At 40.3% G+C, this 18,741-nt stretch overlaps 1 protein-coding gene across 1 annotated transcript in view; it reads right to left on the bottom strand.

Moving 5' to 3' along the window:
- The window catches only part of RASAL1 (RAS protein activator like 1), a 158,068-nt gene that overhangs the window by 79,041 nt on the left and 60,286 nt on the right, over positions 1-18,741 (bottom strand). The window contains exon 2 of the mRNA XM_077461250.1: positions 17,779-17,835. Within this exon, the coding sequence (XP_077317376.1) occupies positions 17,779-17,835 (57 nt within the window). The remainder of the gene's footprint in view (positions 1-17,778; positions 17,836-18,741) is intronic.

Raw genomic sequence — 18,741 nt, forward strand, 5'->3', positions numbered from 1 at the left:
CCAAACAATTTTATCCATGCTAGTTTGAAGACAAAAATGAATACAGCTCTGTTGAAATATATATATTTCTTAACTAAAAATTCAGTGCAAAATAATATCAAATATAATTGGTGATATTACAAAAAGATATAACTTCAAATATCAAATATATGGGTGATACAGATGATGATAAATTTTTCCACTAGTTACAAAAAACCATGTCTCAACACTTCATGACAGCTTACTAAATAGCTTTCCCTTGCTTTACAGATTATAAAAACAAACTAGGTGTTGATTTTAACACATGCGATCTCTTCCCAAAACAAATAGACCTTCAAGTTAAAACCTCTATTACGGTATATGGAAAATTTTGTTAACCATATACAAACTTGGTAATTTAACCAAGACTTATTTTTAAATAAAGACAAATTTAGAATGAATCTATGGTTCAACACATACAATAACTAATCCAATGCTAATGCCACGTACACACGATTGGATTTTCCGATGGGAAATCTTGGATGTGAGCTTGTTGTCGGAAAGTCTGACCATGTGTGTGCTCTATCAAACATTTGCTGTCGGACTTTCCGCCAACAAATGTTTGCTAGCAGATTCTCAAATTTTCCGCCAACAAAACGCTGTTGTTGGAAAGTTTGATTGTGTGTACACAAGTCCATTGCACAAAAGTTCATGCATGCTCGGAATCAACAGAAGGAGCCGCACTGGCTATTGAACTTCCTTTTTCTCTGCTCGTCGTACGTCTTGTATGTCACCACGTTCCCATGCTTGGAATTGTTGGCCAACATTTGTGTGACCATGTGTATGCAAGACAAGTTTGAGCCAACAATCTTCAAACAAAAATCCACGGTTTTGTTGGTGGAAAGCCCGATCATGTGTACGGGGCATAAGACTTTGAAGTCAATTTTGCTGAGATATAAAAAGCTATGCTTCTCTCTTTATTTAAATGGGAAAAAAATTCATGCTGCAGTTAGAATTCACTCCAAAACTGAAACTATCAACATTGATTGGGTTAGTTAAGCATTTGATCAAACATCTTCAATTACCAAAAAGGTGAAAATATAAACTAATACTTTACAAGAGATTTAAGCAATCTGTTTTGAGAAGTATCAGCTGGGTGCCCCAAAGGAGTTCAACACTCCTACATTTTTCCATACTGTTTTTATCCTGCTCCCTCTCCCTCCATTATTCCAATCCCCTTCTCGATCTCCCTCCCACTGTCATGTGTATTCAATCTATATTCCCCCAGGAATGGGTGTGGAAATGCCTTTCACGTCATGAGTGACGTCAAACACATGTAATTTCCTGCTCAAAACCTATAGGGAAATTGTAGTGTCCTTACACATAGTTTTCTGTGGGGGCAGTATAAGATTAGAAATTATATTGAAAGTTATTTTAACTTGTCAAAAATCAATCTCCATTTAACCTTTAACTTAGGCTTAACAGAAAATTATAAAATATCTAGAGCTGTCTCTTGTGTGTCAAACTTGGTAGACTTTGCGGCGGGAACTCAGATATGGTTTTTAAAATGTCCAGTCCCCATAATTAACTTTCCCCTCACATATTTGGAGAATGAGAGGTTTGTGGCTGGACATACAATAACCATTATATACACAGTTTCAAACCTAGAATTCCCATTCATTTAAAAATATTCATAATGTTATAAACATGCTATCCTTAGGAATACAGATATACCAATATATTTCTATGAATATATCCAAACAATATATTATAAATATATATATATATATATATATATATATATATATATATATATATACACATATATATATATATACACATACATATATATATATATATATATATATATATATATATATATATATATATATATAATATATATATATATATATAAAATATTAAAATACCTAAACCAAAGATATATGTAAAATTATTCACTCAATTAGCATATAATCTCTCCAATATAATGTAATAATAAGATACTGAGAATTATTGTTAGTTTGTATATTTGCAGTAATTAATAAAGAACATTTAAAAAAATGTGAAGGTCTCTCCTTTCTTATCTCAGTTAAGGAAAGAGAAATAAAATGCGTTTCTATCCAGTGTTATTTGAACCCTTGGAATCAACATTTTCTTTTCTAACATAAAAATCAGCCTTCTAGTTAATGCCTTATCGCTACTTGTTGACAGAAGTAGAATTTACGATCTGAGAGAGATCAATATAGGATACTTACAACCCTCTTACAAGAAATCACTTTCCCAAGCCTAGACTTATTTTGACCTCTCAAGGAACAGCGCAAAAATGACTTTTGAGTTGTTCATAAAATATATATGAAAAATATATGGTATGCAGAGGCTTTAGGAATTAATTCTTTTAACCTCAATAGTTCTGACAATTTAAAAATAGCTTAGACAGATTAGGGTAGAACTTAACTACTATATGATATATATATATTATCCCCTATATACTATGCAATTTTGTTCATACCCCCTAAAGCCTAAAAAGAAAAGTCTGAAAAAAACAAACATTTATACTCACCTAGATGGCGGAGTACCAATCCCAGCAGCAACTGTCACCCCACGCCTCTACACAGAGAACTGAGTGCTCAAAGACTGCTGATCACGCAGTTCTCAGTCTTCAGTGAGCAGAGAGCCAGTACTACTGTCCGTGGAACACCAGGCTGTGGAGGGGGCAGGAGCGACTGGCTCAAACTCTTAGTGTCGTGCTGAGAGGCAGTCAGTTGCCGGCCGGCATATGAGCAGATCCTGGCGTTATTTGCCGGCATTCCTGCAGAACTTGGACTGGTTCTGTGACATCAGCTGATCGTGGGCTTTAGTCCACTATCAGCTGATCCTAGGTCGCAGGAGTGCAGAACTAAGTGCACTACTGTGACCCACAGTATGGCCAAAAGAGCTTTGGCCATACTTCTCCTTTATTAAAATGTCCTGTTTTCCATACAAGTTATCTGAGAAAGGACAACAAATTCTCTTTAATTACTTTGATACCAATATAATATTGATAGGTCTAATGATAGTCAAATGATAAAACAGACAGCAGAGACAGTTGTACAAAATTTTTATTAGAAGTACAAATTCACAGAGCTTCTGAATTTCTGGCAACGAGTAAAAGCATTCAATACACTAAGAACTATGGTGTCCATTTATGAAGCAGTGAACAGCGGTGATCCAGAGGATTGCCACTGATCACAGTCCGTAAACGGTTTATGAAACAGAGATAACTGGGGGAGAACATGTTTGAACATGCTCTCCTGCTGATGATATCCACACACTGAGAATCCTCATTGACTGACACAGAAACGGACAGTTTATGAGGGTGCGATCTCAGTACTTCACTGGTGATCTGAATCAGAATTCACACTCCCCGATTCACCAGCTTGGAGGTGGAGGATCAGGGAGTGAAGAGAGAATATGGGGGGGGGGGGGTCTGAGTAGGAAGGAGGAAGATTTATTTATATTATATATATATATATATATATATACATACACACATATGTATGCCCTAGATTCAGGCTTTATGCTGACTTATACCATATAGGGGGAGTGCTGGGAGTCCTGCGGGGGAAGAGTTAATGAGCCCAGCTGAAGTAAGTGGGCTCATTAAGACCTCTATAAAAAATAAAAAAAACAGCATGCTTAGGGAGATGCTCCACCCTGGAACCAGTTGTGTGTTTGTGTAGACTGGGGAGTATGGTAACTGTCTATATGTGGAGAGTGAACACCTGTGTGGCAAACTTCTAAAACAGGGAGATAGGGACTGGGGCAGCACAAGGCTGCACCTAGTTGTTAGATTCTACGTGTGTAGTAAGCGGTCAAGCTGACCAGGATTTCTTTTCATGTTTATTTTTGTTTTGCTGTTATATTAACACTGCATATAGTATAAATAAACCACACCTTTGTTTTTTTTTTCACCTACAACGCTGTCTGCTGTTCCTGATTTTGTGTGGTGAACCCATCCAGGGGGGTCACACACACCCGCTACCGAGCTAACCCCCCACAATATATATATTATAATATTTGTAGGGGGACTCTTTATTTTATTAGCATTAACCATGCCGTGTGTCTGTGAACTGAGCAGTGATAATTTATCACTGCTTAATAAACTGACATCTCGGTGTTTCAGTGAATTTCTGGTACTGTAATCTCAAAGTCTCAAGAGGTTCCAGTATCAAGGGCCATTCTCCACCATTTGAAGCATTTATAGATCACTTCACTCCTCCAAAGGAGAAGCGATCTACAAAGCTTCGTAAACTGGCATCCAGAGGAGAATGACCTCCTCTGAGAATGCCAAGGAATTTTTTCACTGCTTCATAAATGGACACCTATATAAAGTAAAGACAGTACACTGTGTTAAATCACCCACATTGGCAGACTGATTGGATCCACCTGATAGTTTTTCAGGTGGACCCGATCGGATCCTCCAGTCTCCATTATGGATCATTTTGTGCATTAACATGAAAAACCTTTCGTGCTGCAGAATCAAAAAACCCCACAAATTCTGACAAACTCCAAGCAATGATTATGCAAGAATGGGTTGCCATCAGTCAGGATGTGGCCCAGAAGTTGATTGACAGCATGCCAGGGCAAATTGCAGAGGTTTTGAAAAAGAAGGGGTGACCCTGCAAATATTGACTTAATGTAATTTCTTGTAATTATACTTCAATGTACCATAGTAACATCTGACAAAAAGATCTAAAAACACTGAAACAGCAGACTTTGTGAAAATATATATTTGTGTCAGTTTTAAAAAACTTTTGGCCACAGCTGCACCATTAAGTGGACTTTAGCATATCAATTGTGGGTCATTTTTTATCTAAATTGTAATTGAATTTATGAATATTTTTTTTTAACTTTAAGTGCAACATGGTTTATATATTTAAACACTGGCAGCTGGTGTTTTTTTGGAGGGGGGGCAAACAACCCCCCCCCCCCCCCCCCCCGTGTGCTGTCTGCCGGGGTATCGGGTCTTGTGCATCTCCTCCCCTTCTCCTAAGCATCCAATAGGATCGCCTGTCCTTTCAGCAAGCCAAATTGGGTGGCAGGTCTCAAGACCCACTTCCTGATTAGCCAGGAGGAGGATCAGTGTTACAATAGCGAATATATTAATTCGCTATTGTAGCACACCTGGATGGGCTCTGAGTGCAGTGTTCTGCATCCCGAGCCCACGCTATTTTGAAGCCTATTAGAGCCTCTGGCACTAATCAGGTGCTTCAAATAAACACCACCCCAATTGGAATCCATGCATCCGGTGTCCTAAATGGGGGCCAGAGACATGGATGGGGGGGGTGGCACCTGTGCGCCCTTAATGCATGGGCCTCCCTGGATTTAAAACTTCTGTCACCGCAAGAACACACAGGAAACAATTGTTTCCTTTGCAACTACAATGCAGCCTATGACTGTGCTACAATAAAATGCAGACATGCTGCATTTTATTGCAGTGCACCATGCCGAATCCCATGGCAATGTACCGCAGCGCAGCACATTGTGTTGCATTGCTGTACATTGCCATAAATGAAGCATTCGATTTGTACACTTCAAATAAAGTTTGTACAAAAAAATGGGACCATGTGATGCGCTGAATCACACCCCACAAATTCATGACAGCTTCCCAGCACATATGCCCAACACTAAGCACTGGGGTTTCTCTGTATGCCAACTCAGGTTGGTCTTAATTACAACCACAGAAACATTGTATACATATGTTCATGTGCACTCTCTCAGTTCAAAAAGAGAGAGATGGGCAATTAATCTACTCTCTATAGTGGGGAGTCCATGCATGAGAGTTCAAATGCAGAAAGAGATGTGTAGATGATCACAGATGGGCTGACTCTGGATGGCTGCTGGCTCATAACAAGCTAAAAGGTGCTCTGTAGACAATAAAAACAAAGAAAAGAGCAGCACCATCTAAGTGCAGCGTGATAAAAATGTTTCACTCTACAATCTTGTAAGTTTAAAATCGTTTATTTTTAAACTGGCAAGAATTTTTTTTGGCTGTGACTTAAGCCCCATACACACAGGCCGACAGTTTTCTTTTTGATCAACGAAAAAAACTAATAGTGTGTACCCGGCTTAAAAGGATTGTAAAGTAAATTTTTTCTTTAAAAAAAAATAACAAACATGTTATACTTACCTCCACTGTGCAGCTCGTTTTTGCACAGAGTGGCCCCGAACCTGGTCTTCTGGGGTCCCTCGGCGGCTGTCTCTGCTTCCTCCCGCAGGTACTTCTCACACTCATGCGAGCTCCCTCGCATGGTGAGAAGCACCTGCGGGCACGCCCCCGTGATAAAGCTGGTGGCTATAGCCACTCGCTGTATCACACGTCCCCGCCCCCCGGCGCGCCGCGTCATTGGATGTGATTGACAGCAATGCGCTGCTTTCAATCCATCCACTCCAGCCAATCATCGGCCAGGCTGGGCGGTGAAAAGGATGGCAGGGGTGAGCGTGGAACTTTTGAGGGGTCAGGTAAGTAAAACGGGGGGACTGGGGGTGCCAGCACTGTGAGATGCTTTTTCACCTTAATGCATAGAATGCATTAAGGTGAAAAAACATTTACCTTTACAACCCCTTTAAGTCTAAAAGTGGCAACAGTAAAAACTACCTGAATCTGGCAGATGTGACAGTACTCGCACAAAGCTTTCATGAATTATGCCCAGGCCATGTTTGGGAGCCATACTGATAGAAAGATAGATAGATACTGATAGTGTTATTGCTTTATTAAACCCCCCCCCCCCCCCCCCAAAACCTTACAAAAAAATACAATTACAAATTGGGTTAAAAAAATGCCACCGATTGTTAATACATGACCAGTTCTTCAATCTGCTTAGAGTTAATTAAAACTTTTCCAACACAAGCAATTAAGGTTTCATAAAATCTAATTTAATTTTTATGAATGCAATTATTCTTATGTGAGCCCACTTCAACTTTAATATCACTATACATATTTATCTAAGCCTGTGACCATATGCTGGTGTTGGAAACATTAAAGGTTATAAACATTTCCAAAATGGTATATGTATTATTTGTGAATCCTTTTAGCTTTCACTATAGGATTTGGTACAACCCTATGGCCCTCTTTCCACTGCAATAACATCACCATGGCAACCAAATGCTCCAGTTTCTCCTGTAGATTAAATCTACTACAATGTAAGCACTCTACATACAGGACAAAAATAAAATCAAAAATAAAACACTAGGATGTGCACAATATGGCTACCCATAGCAACCCATTCCGTTTCAGTTTATTGAAATCAGATAAGAGATTCCTGTTTGCTATGGGTTACTGCACATCGCTCATCATCATTGTGCTGGCATATTGCTGCATCTCCATTAATGAGAGCAGAGGCTTGAGAGCAAGTATATTATTGAACAGCCCTGGGATAGTGATATATGGCAAGTACACTGCACTTCTGAACCAGGAACATTCTCCTGGTGCAGTGAGGATGGGGAAACAATGGTATTTGCAGGGGCAGATGGTAGTGACATACTAAGCTGCTAAGTCTAATAAAAAGGAAGTCAAAAGATAATCTTCTCATGTCGATAAGGGACATAGGTAACAGGGGCTTCTGAAGTACTGGTAAGCATTTAAAAAGCAATTTCAGCCAATAAATGAAAATATTAAAATGACAAACAATGCCCTTATTTTCTAACAATAAACATGAAATTGTTTCTTACTGTGTTTTTCTGCCTCCATATAAAGTCTACAAGCTTGCTAATCTTTCCTCTTCCCCTTCACACCTTTTGGAATGAGCAATGCATATTACAGTCATGGCCAAAATTGTTGGCACCTCAATTTTTCCACAAAATCAAGTATTTCTCACAGAAAAGTATTGCAGCAACATATGTTTTGCTATACATGTTTATTCCCTTTGTGTGTAATTGAAAAAAAAAAAAAAAAAGGAGGACAAAAAGCAAATTGGACATAATGTCACACAAAACTCCAAAAATGGACTGGTCAAAATTCTTGGCACCCTTTAAAAATTGTGGATAAATAAGATTGTTTCAAGCATGTGATGCTCCTTTAAACTCTCCTGGGGCAAGTGACAGGTGTGGGCAATATAAAATTCACACCTGAAAGCAGATAAAAGGAGAGAAGTTCACTTAGCACATTTGCATTGTGTGTCTGTGTGTGACACACTAAGCATGGACAACAGAAAGAGGAGAAGAGAACTGTCTGAGGACTTGAGAACCAAAATTGTGGAAAAATATCAACAATCTCAAGGTTACAAGTCCATCTCCAGAGATCTAGATTTGCCTTTGTCCACAGTGCGCAACATTATCAAGAAGTTTGAAACCCATGGCACTGTAGCTAAACTCTCTGGGCGGGAACAGAAGAGAAAAAAAAAACGATGAAAGGTTGCAACACAGAATAGTCCGGATGGCGGATAAGCAGCCCCAAACAAGTTCCAAAGAAATTCAAGCTGTTCTGCAGGCTCAGGGAGCATCAGTGTCAGCCTGAACTATCCGTCGACATTTAAATTAACGCTATGGCAGGAGACCCAGGAGGACCCCACTGCTGACATAGAGACATCAAAAAATCAAGACTACAGTTTGTCAAAATGTACTTAAGTAAGCCAAAATCCTTCTGGGAAAATGTCTTGTGGACAGATGAGACCAAGTTTTTTGGTAAAGCACATCATCAAACTCAGCAGTTTGCAAAGGAAGAGTGTTCCAAAATTCCGTGTGAGAGGTGCAATTAGCTTATTGATGGTTGGTTATATGAAGCAACTGATTTGACCAGCCCATTTTTGGAGTTTTGTGTGACATTATGTCCAATTTGCTTTTTTCCTCCCTTTTTTTGTTTTGTTCCAATACACACAAAAGGAATAAACATGTGTATAGCAAAACATGCTACTGCAATACTTTTCTGTGAGAAATACTTGCTTTTCTGGAAAAATTTCTGGGGTGCCAACAATTTCGGCCATGACTGTAGTTGTGGTCATGTGCACTACTCTATGCACGTTACAAACAGGGCTGCTGTTAGAAATCACGGCGCTGTACAGCCTGACAGGGCCCTGCCCCAAAAATCATTAAACTGTATTTTCATAAAAAAAAACACTATCATTATTATTATCAGGCAGCGCGGGGGGGGGTCACATTCTGCACAGGGAAGGGTATCTGTGTGCGTGTTTGGGGGGGAGCAATTGCAGGTACCAACCACTTGTGTGTGTCTTCCTGTAGCAGCTAAAAGCTGATGGGAGGAAGAGGAGATGCTTTTACCCCCCCCCCCCCACCCCCAACAGGGCTGATAAAAAAAAAATTGTAAAAAATATTAATAAAAATAGTAAAACAAAATAAAATATATATAAATAAAGTGTACAATGAAAAACTACTGACACCATCCACTTGTCCACCCCCAAAGGCAGGCTAGGCAGGCTATAGGGAAGAATTACTCCCCGCTACGTTAGGTTCGAATTTAAGTTACTCCACTTTACTATGTCTTATCGTACTGTTTTTGCACTTAAAGCGGAGTTCTTCTTAAAAAAAAAAAAAATTTTAAGTCAGCAGCTACAAATACTGCAGCTGTTGACTTTTAATAATCGGACACTTACCTGTCCCAGGGTCCAGCAATGCGGGCGTATGAAGCCCCGCTCATCTCCCCCTCCTCTCTGCAGTGCCAGCATTTTAACTGTGGGCATCCGGCTGTGGCTTCACAGCCAGGCACCCACTGCGCATGTGCAAACCGCGCCACGCCGTGACTGGCCAAGCATTCATCTGGGACCTGTTACATGACCCAGATGATTGCCCAGAGGGAGGGGAGAGAGGTGGACTGACTTTCAGCCCTGCAGAGCCCAGGGAGGAAGTGGGATCTGGAACCCTCATTTTTAAGGGTTTCCATTCCCCCCCCCCCACCCCCCCAAGAAATTACATGCCAAATGTGGCATGTCAGGGGGTCACCTTCCTTAAAACGGAAGTTCCATTTTTGGGTGGAACTCCATTTTAAGTATTTTTTTCTTGGGTCTTTCATATGCTTATCCACTGGTTTCTCCAGCATGACGTACCGACTACTATGTATGAAACCGTGATAGTTCTATATGACCAACTATATTGTATAGTGCTGAATATGTTTTGCTTTCTTTAATTCTGTGTCTCAAAAAAAAAACTTGACACCGTCCACTGCCACGGCATTTTATTTCTTATCAATACCTAGGGCCCACTTTTGATCTTGCACATGGGCCCACTGATTTCATGATACACCCCTGACCTAATCAGTTCCTCTCATTGACACCCTCCCTCCCTGCTGACCTGGGCCCCATACAGGAGGACTGGTGCTACCCCCTTATCAGCAGTCCTGATTACAAATCCCATAGTCTTTTCTCAGGAGCAAGCACAAGAGGGTGGCTACATTCCTTTATACAGTGGGATCATAGAGAATGAACGTAGACACTCTAAACTAAAATAGAAATTTGCTGCCAAAATTATCATTGGTCAGAACTACCAGCTGGACTCTTAGCTATCCGTGTAGTTTAAGAACTTTGGATATGTACCAGAACAGAATCGGATACTAATCTAATCATCTAAAATGTACTGGATTCTTTTGTGTACATAAATGAATTGACCAGTGACAGAATGCTATGTTTACTGAAGTATTTTGTGTGTAGGTGGGGTGCAGTGTGTGTGGCAGCAGAAACTCAGACAAGCACAATAGAGAACTTGTATTGAAGTAATACAACTCAAAAATCCCAATGATGTGAAGATGACAGCATTGGTTAAAAGAACAGAATGTGGCCTGGCTATCCAGTGCTCTAAACAGTAAGACGTCTAGAGTTTTAACCCTGCGCTTTCCCTCATCAGGAACCTTTCCCTATTGCTAGTATTGTCCCTAAAAAGCTGTCCCTAACTCTACCAACTTGCCAAAAGTGCATCACGCCTGGGAACCAGGGCATTAAGTAGGCTCTGCCCAATCCAAGATGGGTTCTTGGGGCGTCAGCATCCAATCAGGTTCTTCCCCAGTGACCCAGGTAACAATAGAGATGTGTTCCCCTCCTCCTTCCTCTTCAACTGTGATGCTACTGCGGAAGAGCTGCATCTGCAGTGGAGAAAGCAGACTGCATTCTCTGCATTTCTCTAAACAATGATTTTGCTTTTACAAAATATAGCAAAGGGCCACCATCATTTTGTTTTTCTCAAGTGCTAGATCTCTTGCTACTGGCATATTATATATTTCAGTACAGTGAGTTTGACTGCGCATTCTCCATGTTTTTTTTTTTTTTACCTTTGCTGAAAGTTGGCCATACTTTGTTAGAATTTCATCCTACTATCCAATCAGCTGCAGGCACTGTTCAAGTATTCGGACATCTGGTACTAGTGGCTGTCAGAATACAATAACCAGCGGGGAAGATTCCTCCATCCATGAGGTTTGTATGGAGGGAGAAATTGGTTTGTTTTCTTTTGCACAGTCCGTAGGCCAAACAAAAGAAAACTATTGACATATGGCTAGCTTAAAGCATATTTCCACTTTTGCTTTCAAAATTGAGGAAGCATCACCATATACAGGGTATGTGTTCCCATTCACACAGCATGCTTAGAAAAACATTAAAAAATATTTCTTGCATTTTAGATGTTTCTCAGAAGGAGGTGTCAGGACCGATTGCAATGTGTTTTTTTTATTATTATTATTATAATGAGCCTGTCCTCATTAACATATAATGCAAGAATTCCTGCTTTTACACATTTTTAGGACAACCTTTGTTAGACAGAGCTTCAAATCTACTTACAATTGATAATGAACAGCTGCCTGCACATTGATGACAAGGTTAATTACGACCTGCCCACTTCCCTCTCCCAAAAAACTACCTAGGATTTTTACCTTGCCCGAGGGCCAAGAATAGGGCATCTAAAAAAGCTAAGCTGCAATTTCTTTTTTAAGCTATGCTATATGAATGGGAATATGTAACAAATATAAAGATGGATGTTGTCCCTATTTGGCTGCAAAAGTGGAAGTATGCTTTAAGATGATACCAACTAGTGGAATCAGTAAGCCCAAAGTCAAAATGCTGTAACCTTTCACTGTAAATGTCCTATCCACAGTCACATTAACATATATACTGTACACAAATATTTATTTAGCCCTGACATATTTTACAGTACTATAAAGAGAACAATTTACCATGTACCTTATCCTGTGCACCACATGAGTTAATGTTAAAATGTAACACAGATTTCCTATTATGGTTAACTTGGCTACCTTTATTATACAAATTTATTTCATAGCACTATAATGGGCTAGGGGGCCTAAAATCCTGTTCTGTTGGCAGACAGCAAAAATCTATATTTTTAATGAAAATGGAAATGGGAGATTGTTTTTCCCTTGTTTATAGGAAAGGCAGAAAAATGCAGCTTTAAAACAGAATAAAATGGTTAGGAGGGAAAAAGGACAGAAACAGCAATAAAAAAAAAAAAGGGGACAAGATGTAAGGCTAGGTTCACACTGCTGCGATGCAGGAACGCTGCGAATCCACTGCGGGTTCCCGCATCGCATGTCTCCCGGCGGCAGTTCACACTGCCCTATGCGAACTGCTGGGAGTGTCAATTAAAATTTAATGATACCTCCAAATCAGTTCGCACATCGCAGTGCGATCTGCAAACTCGGACAGGAATCAGATCGCATGGTGTGAACACCCATGCGATCCGATTCTGCTGCGGACCAAAAAAAGGGTCCTGTACGAATTTGGGCCGGAATGCGATTATCTATCTGTATGGCTGAAATCGCATGTGATTTTCACTGCAGTGCGGTGCGAATCCCATCCAATCATAGACATCGCAGCAGTGTGAACCTAGCCTTAAGGAAGTTAATCAAAACTAGAGCAGACAGAATATGGAGAAGCTGTGCAGGGTAACAAATAAACTTTCAGCCACAGCTTGTTTATTTAAAAAGGAGAAATTTGGGTTTATAAAAAAAAACAAAAATACATACTCAAGGCTCTAAGCCCAAGAACTGAACGATCACATGACTGCTCATTGCTCAGTGGCAGCGAGCGACTGGAGGCAGTTCCATGGCAATTCTCGCTCAGTGGCAGTTATGCTTTATGATATGCCGTTCCAGCGCTCATTGGAGCAAAAGACTGGAGAGGGGTGGGCGCAGCTGGCTTCGCCTCTCCACTCAATTGGGCAGCTGGGTGGAATCCAACCATATTGTCTAGATCCCTCCAGAGTCTGGCGCAGCTATAGGGCTCTTTCACGGATCCACCCGTGGATATCCACTTACTCAGCGGGGATCGCTTCGTTGATCCCCGCTGAGCAGGAAGATGACAGGTCCATCTCTGCACACTGTGCAGGGACGGACCTGTCATAGCGCAGCTCTCCCCTATGAGACTCTCCCCTGCAGAGTCCATCATGACCCGATCCGCTCCACAGGCGGATGAAAAAGTAGGTTTTTCCTCTGTCACACTTTTAAGATAGGAGCGGGTCAGATGTCAGCGGACATGTCACCGCTGACATCCAACGCTCCATAGAGGTCTATGGAGCATCCGTTCAGGTCCACCTAAAAAAACTGACAGGCAGACCTGAACAGATCGGTCATGTGAAAGAGGCCTTAGCCTGCTGTTTGCTGAAACTGTGTCACAGGAGAGCAAAAGTGCAGTCGTGTGACCCAAAAGGGAAGTATGGCCAAAAAGTTTTGGCCATACTTCTCTTACGCTTTGAAAATGAAAGAAAGAAGTTGATTGGTTACTATGCACAACTCCTCCAAAATATCTCTGCTCTGGTTTTGACAAATCTCCCCCATTCTCTGTAAAACATCTGTTAACAATCAAGGTCAATCAAGGATTAAACAGCACAAAATCACATTTGTTATTCGATCAAATTTTGTTACTTCTACTGCACCTTCCAGTCAACCGCCTAATATTGCCCGATTCCTATAGTTATCCAGTTACCAATATGACATTATAATAAATTCATTTACTTTTGACAGTAGCATTCCTAGCAAATTTCCACTTGATGTGTTCATGGGTTAAGTAGTGTTCAAACATTTTCAGCTCCTTTGATGTACAGATATATCAGGGGTGCAATGCGTCCCATGGGTATAACAAGGCTTTACTCCAAGCTTAGTAACAAGCTCAGGGAGAGCAATAACTCTATCCTGTCTCCATGGAAACAGGATGAAGGGATGCTGAGAAACTCACACTTCAGTAGAGAGGAGGGGTACCTTTTACATTTCTCCCTACTTGAGAAACACAAGAGAAAACACCTTTGTAAGGCCCAAGGCGTAAGCGTTAGCTATCCAGGTCAGGAAATGAGGAGGGCAGGTGTAAGCTGTCTACCTTACTGTAATACTTGGTGGACAGGATCGAATATGGGCAATGGGGAATTTGTATATATGACAAAACTGCTTTCAGCCTTGCGCATGACCTTTACAGAGGTGCAACTCCTAAATCTCAGCAGTATGTATAGCAATCATTAACAACAACTCAGTTCATCTGCCTTTTTTGATATAGTAGAGGTATGTGCGTGTACCTAATAAAACCTATAACTGCTGAATTAACATAGCAAGGTGACCCTGCTTAGATAAATGTCACTGCCATTTCTCACCGATTCATTTCACTTAATGGCAGAACATACTTTAATATAGCAGCAGTATGAAAGCCCTTGTGTCTAAGGCCCAATTAGTACTGTTGTACTCTCTTATGCCAACTTTCCAAAAGGTCATTTATGAAACGATCATTAGTTAATTTAACTTTGCTGTCTAAACACAAGACTTTTCCACAAATTAGTCAAATATCACCACGGTGAACAGCATAAACTGAAGATCTAAGTACCATTATTTGTACGGAACCACATATGCATCAGTGTATGAACTGATTAAAATTGCTAATACAGGGTTGAGCAAACCGACAGCAAAAATATTGGAGCTAAGAAAACCGGAGCAAATTAGGAGCCATTTCATTTACTGGAAAGCAAGGCATATGACTGGTTATTGTTGGCAGCACTCTATATTTTTATTATGCTTTGTTCTAGTTTTCATATGCCATAGCGGTGAGTCAGTGCATAACATATGTATGGTTTAACTGAATGCATTTGTGTGGGTTTCCTTCCAAAGATAGCCCAAATATGGGTGGAATGAAAAGAGAAAATTAAAACATTACAGGTAATATAAGAGGCATAATCATGTAGTTGATGGCTTTCCAGTTTGTTTGTTTTTATTTTAAAGTGTGGGGTAGAAGTGAATTAAAGGGACAGACTTGGTTCCCCTCGCAGCCATTGAGCTATTGTAGGGTTTCCAGTACGTCTCTATACCTTAAAGGCCTCGTTCACACCATAGTGCAGAGAGGTCAGTTTTTCTGCACACGTTCTGCAAGAGCACAAAACAAAAACAATTGTTCTCCATGTGCCCTATTCACACCACAAAACTGGTATAACGTGCAGATTTTTTCTGTGCAGGAATCTGCAAGGTGTATGAAGAAAACAGACATGGCATCAACATTGGTGTGAATATAACTGACGTGCATTAACCGCTTTACCCCCTTCCTGACCAGAGCACTTTTTGCGATTCGGCACTGCATTGCTTTAACGGACAATTGCGTGGTCGTGCGCCGTTGCAACCAATTCAAATTCACATCCTTTTTATCCCACAAATAGAGCTTTCTTTTGGTGGTATTTGATCACCTCTGCGGTTTTTATTTTTTGCACTATAAACAAAAAAAGCACAACAATTTTGAAAAAAAAACACACAATCTTTTTTACTTCTTGCTATAATAAATATCGCCCAAAATATATTTTTTTTCCTCAGTTTAGGCCGATATGTATTCTGCTACATATTTTTGGTAAAAAAAAAAACGCTTATAGCGTCTTCAAAATAAGGGCTAGTTTTATGGCATTTTTATTATTCTTTTTATTAGTAATGATGCAATCTGCAATTTTTATCAGGACAGCCACATTATGGCGGACACATCAGACGCTTTTGACACTATTTTGGGACCACTGTCATTCATACAGTGATCAGTGCACTGATTACTGTGTAAATGACATTGGCAGGGAAGGGATTAACCATTAGGGGGCGATGAAGGCGTTAAGTGTGTCCTATGGAGTGATTCTTACTGTGGGGGGTGGGCTTCAACTCACATGACAGCGATCAATGCTCCCCATGACAGGGAGCAGTGATCTCTGTCATGACACAAGGTAGAACGGGGAAATACCTTGTTCTGTGGCTCTATGTGTGTGCAAACCAAACCCCCCCTTTTTTTTATGTGAATGGTTAGACAGGGTTTCCTTTGTTGCAGGCTGCCAAGTGAGCTGAGAATTTTTTTTTTTTTTTTTTTTACATGCGTCGTCCTTCCATGTGCTCCTTGCTACAAAGGCCACGAATGCATGAAGGCTGCCAGCACTGGGGAGCTACAGTTCATTGAGGGAACCATGAATGTCAATATGTACGGTGACATACTGAAGCAGAGCATGATCCCCCTCCCTCTGTAGACTGGGTCACAGGGCAGTATTCCAACATTCCAAACACACCTCCAAGACGACCACTGCCTTGCTAAAGAAGCTGAGGGTTAAGGTGATGGACTGGCCAACATGTCTCCAGACCTAAACCCTATTGAGCATCCTCAAAAGGAAGGTGGAGGAGGGCAAGGTCTCCAACATGCACCAGCTCTGTGATGTCATCATGGAGGAGTGGAAGAGGACTCCAAAGGCAACCTGTGAAGCTCTGGTGAACTCCATGCCCAAGAGGGTTAAGGCAGTGCTGGGAAATAATGCTGGCCACACAAAATATTGACATTTTGGGCCCAATTTGGACATTTTTACTTAGGGTTTTTTTGGTGCCAGCGGTTTAGACATTAATGGCTGTGTTGAGTTATTTTAAGGGGACTGCAAATTTCTGTTATACTAGCTGTACACTCACTACTTTACATTGTAGCAAAGTGAAATTTCTTCAGTGGTGTCACATGAAAAGATATAATAAAAAAATATTTACAAAAATGTGAGGGGCGTACTCATTTTCTCACATCTCACTTTTGTGAGATACTGTATATTATTGTTAGGTACTAATTAATTTTGGTATTATATTGGTTGTAGCACAGTTGTTCTTTGTTGTTGGTTTCAGTTGTAGGTTAGTGTGGTTTCCATTTCCTTGTACTGTTGGTTAATTGGTGAAGGGACACACTGTATACTTTCGCTGCCATTGAGCTATTGCTGGGTGTCCAGTGCATCCCTATACTTTTAAGGAGGGATGGACTCCCTCCAGACATACCTGGTCTTAATTAATCCACTATTATATATGTGCTTCAACTCAGGAGACTCTCAAAATTATAGTTGGGAGTGCAGTGCACTGGGGTACCGCAACATGGCTACTGCAGCTTATGCATATATTTGCAAAATGTGTGCAAACCAAACCTCTTGTTTTTTTATGTGAACTGTTAGGGTCAATTTGTTTTGTTGCAGGCTAGCTGCCATCGAAGAAGTGGAGCGATATTTTTCTTGATAGAAAGGAGAAAACCACAAAATGGGGTCACAGGCAGTAGTAAAGGTCTGACATAGGTATAAATCTATTTATACTCTATTCTACTCAAAAAAAAAAAAACACTCACAAGTTTAGGTTTGGCTGCTGCTGGGCTTTAAGAGTTTTTCAGTAAAATGCTGAGGGATACATCAGTGCTTTACAGATTTAAAAAATTTATAAAAAGGCAGACACAACTGTGCTACAAATGTAATAACTTATGCAAATATGAAAATCACTGATTGAACACAGGAGAGGATGCAATTTGTTTTATTCAAGCGAGAGATCAGTGATAAAGTACATATTTTGATTCACCAAAACAAATGTATTTCAGAATCTTTGTTTTAACTCACCGTGCCACAACTTCATTATCCACCTTGACTATGCAGTATGGGTCACTGGTGCCTGACCTTTGGGAGGAAGAAAGAAAAAAAACATTTCAAATATTCAGTTACAATTGCTACATACTGTCCAGCTTAGTTACTTTTTAACAATTCTTATCACTTTTAACTCAATTTAGTCATTGCTGAACTATCTGCTACATGGAGACAAATCAGCACAACAGAAACTCAGTACTGTCAACCCTTTGTGTCCATAGATATTTGTCTTCTAAACTGGTCCTGGGAAACTTCAGACAGTTTCAGACAAAGGATCTTTGGGTAAAAAGCAATCAAATGTCAGTTTAAGAAACTGCTGGATATTGTTACTGCCATCCGCAGCACATGAATTGTGCTTAACCTGCTTAGCCCAACATTAAACTTGATCATTTTAGTTTATGGTCATCAATAGATTATGAGGTAAATTCACTAGAGTTAAATACCGCATGATTTTTTGAGTTAAAATAACTCATGAATATGCAATTCACAAAAAAATGCATGTTAAATACTGCAGGAGTTATTTTTTTGGGATATTAAATGTGTGTTTTTGCATGTTATTTTACCACAGACAGGCTGCAGCAGGAACTGAAACATTTAGCAGTGGTATTCCTCTCACTGCTAAAAGTGATGACCGTTCAGCTCAGAGTTGCTGGTTGTTAAGGAGCTAGCACCCGCCGGGCATCCTCACAACTGTGACTCATCTGCTGTCAGCGGGGATTCTCTGTAAAATGTAAACAAAAAAAAGGTACACAGTCCCCTCCAGGCTCAAAGTTTGGTATGTACTAGAAGGGGGATTGCACCCCATTATTTGGGTGTTATCACTCTCTCTCATGCTGGTCATTGGAAGTTCAACATGGCACCTCATGGCAAAGAACTCTCTGGAGGATCTGAAAAAAAGAATTGTTGCTCTACATAAAGACAGAAGGTAGAGATGCGCAA

This window comes from Lithobates pipiens, unplaced genomic scaffold (genome assembly GCF_037356315.1).
Source record: "Lithobates pipiens isolate NorthernLeopardFrog02 unplaced genomic scaffold, aLitPip1_a1.2 Scaffold_3, whole genome shotgun sequence".
NCBI classification, from domain to species: Eukaryota; Metazoa; Chordata; class Amphibia; order Anura; family Ranidae; genus Lithobates; species Lithobates pipiens.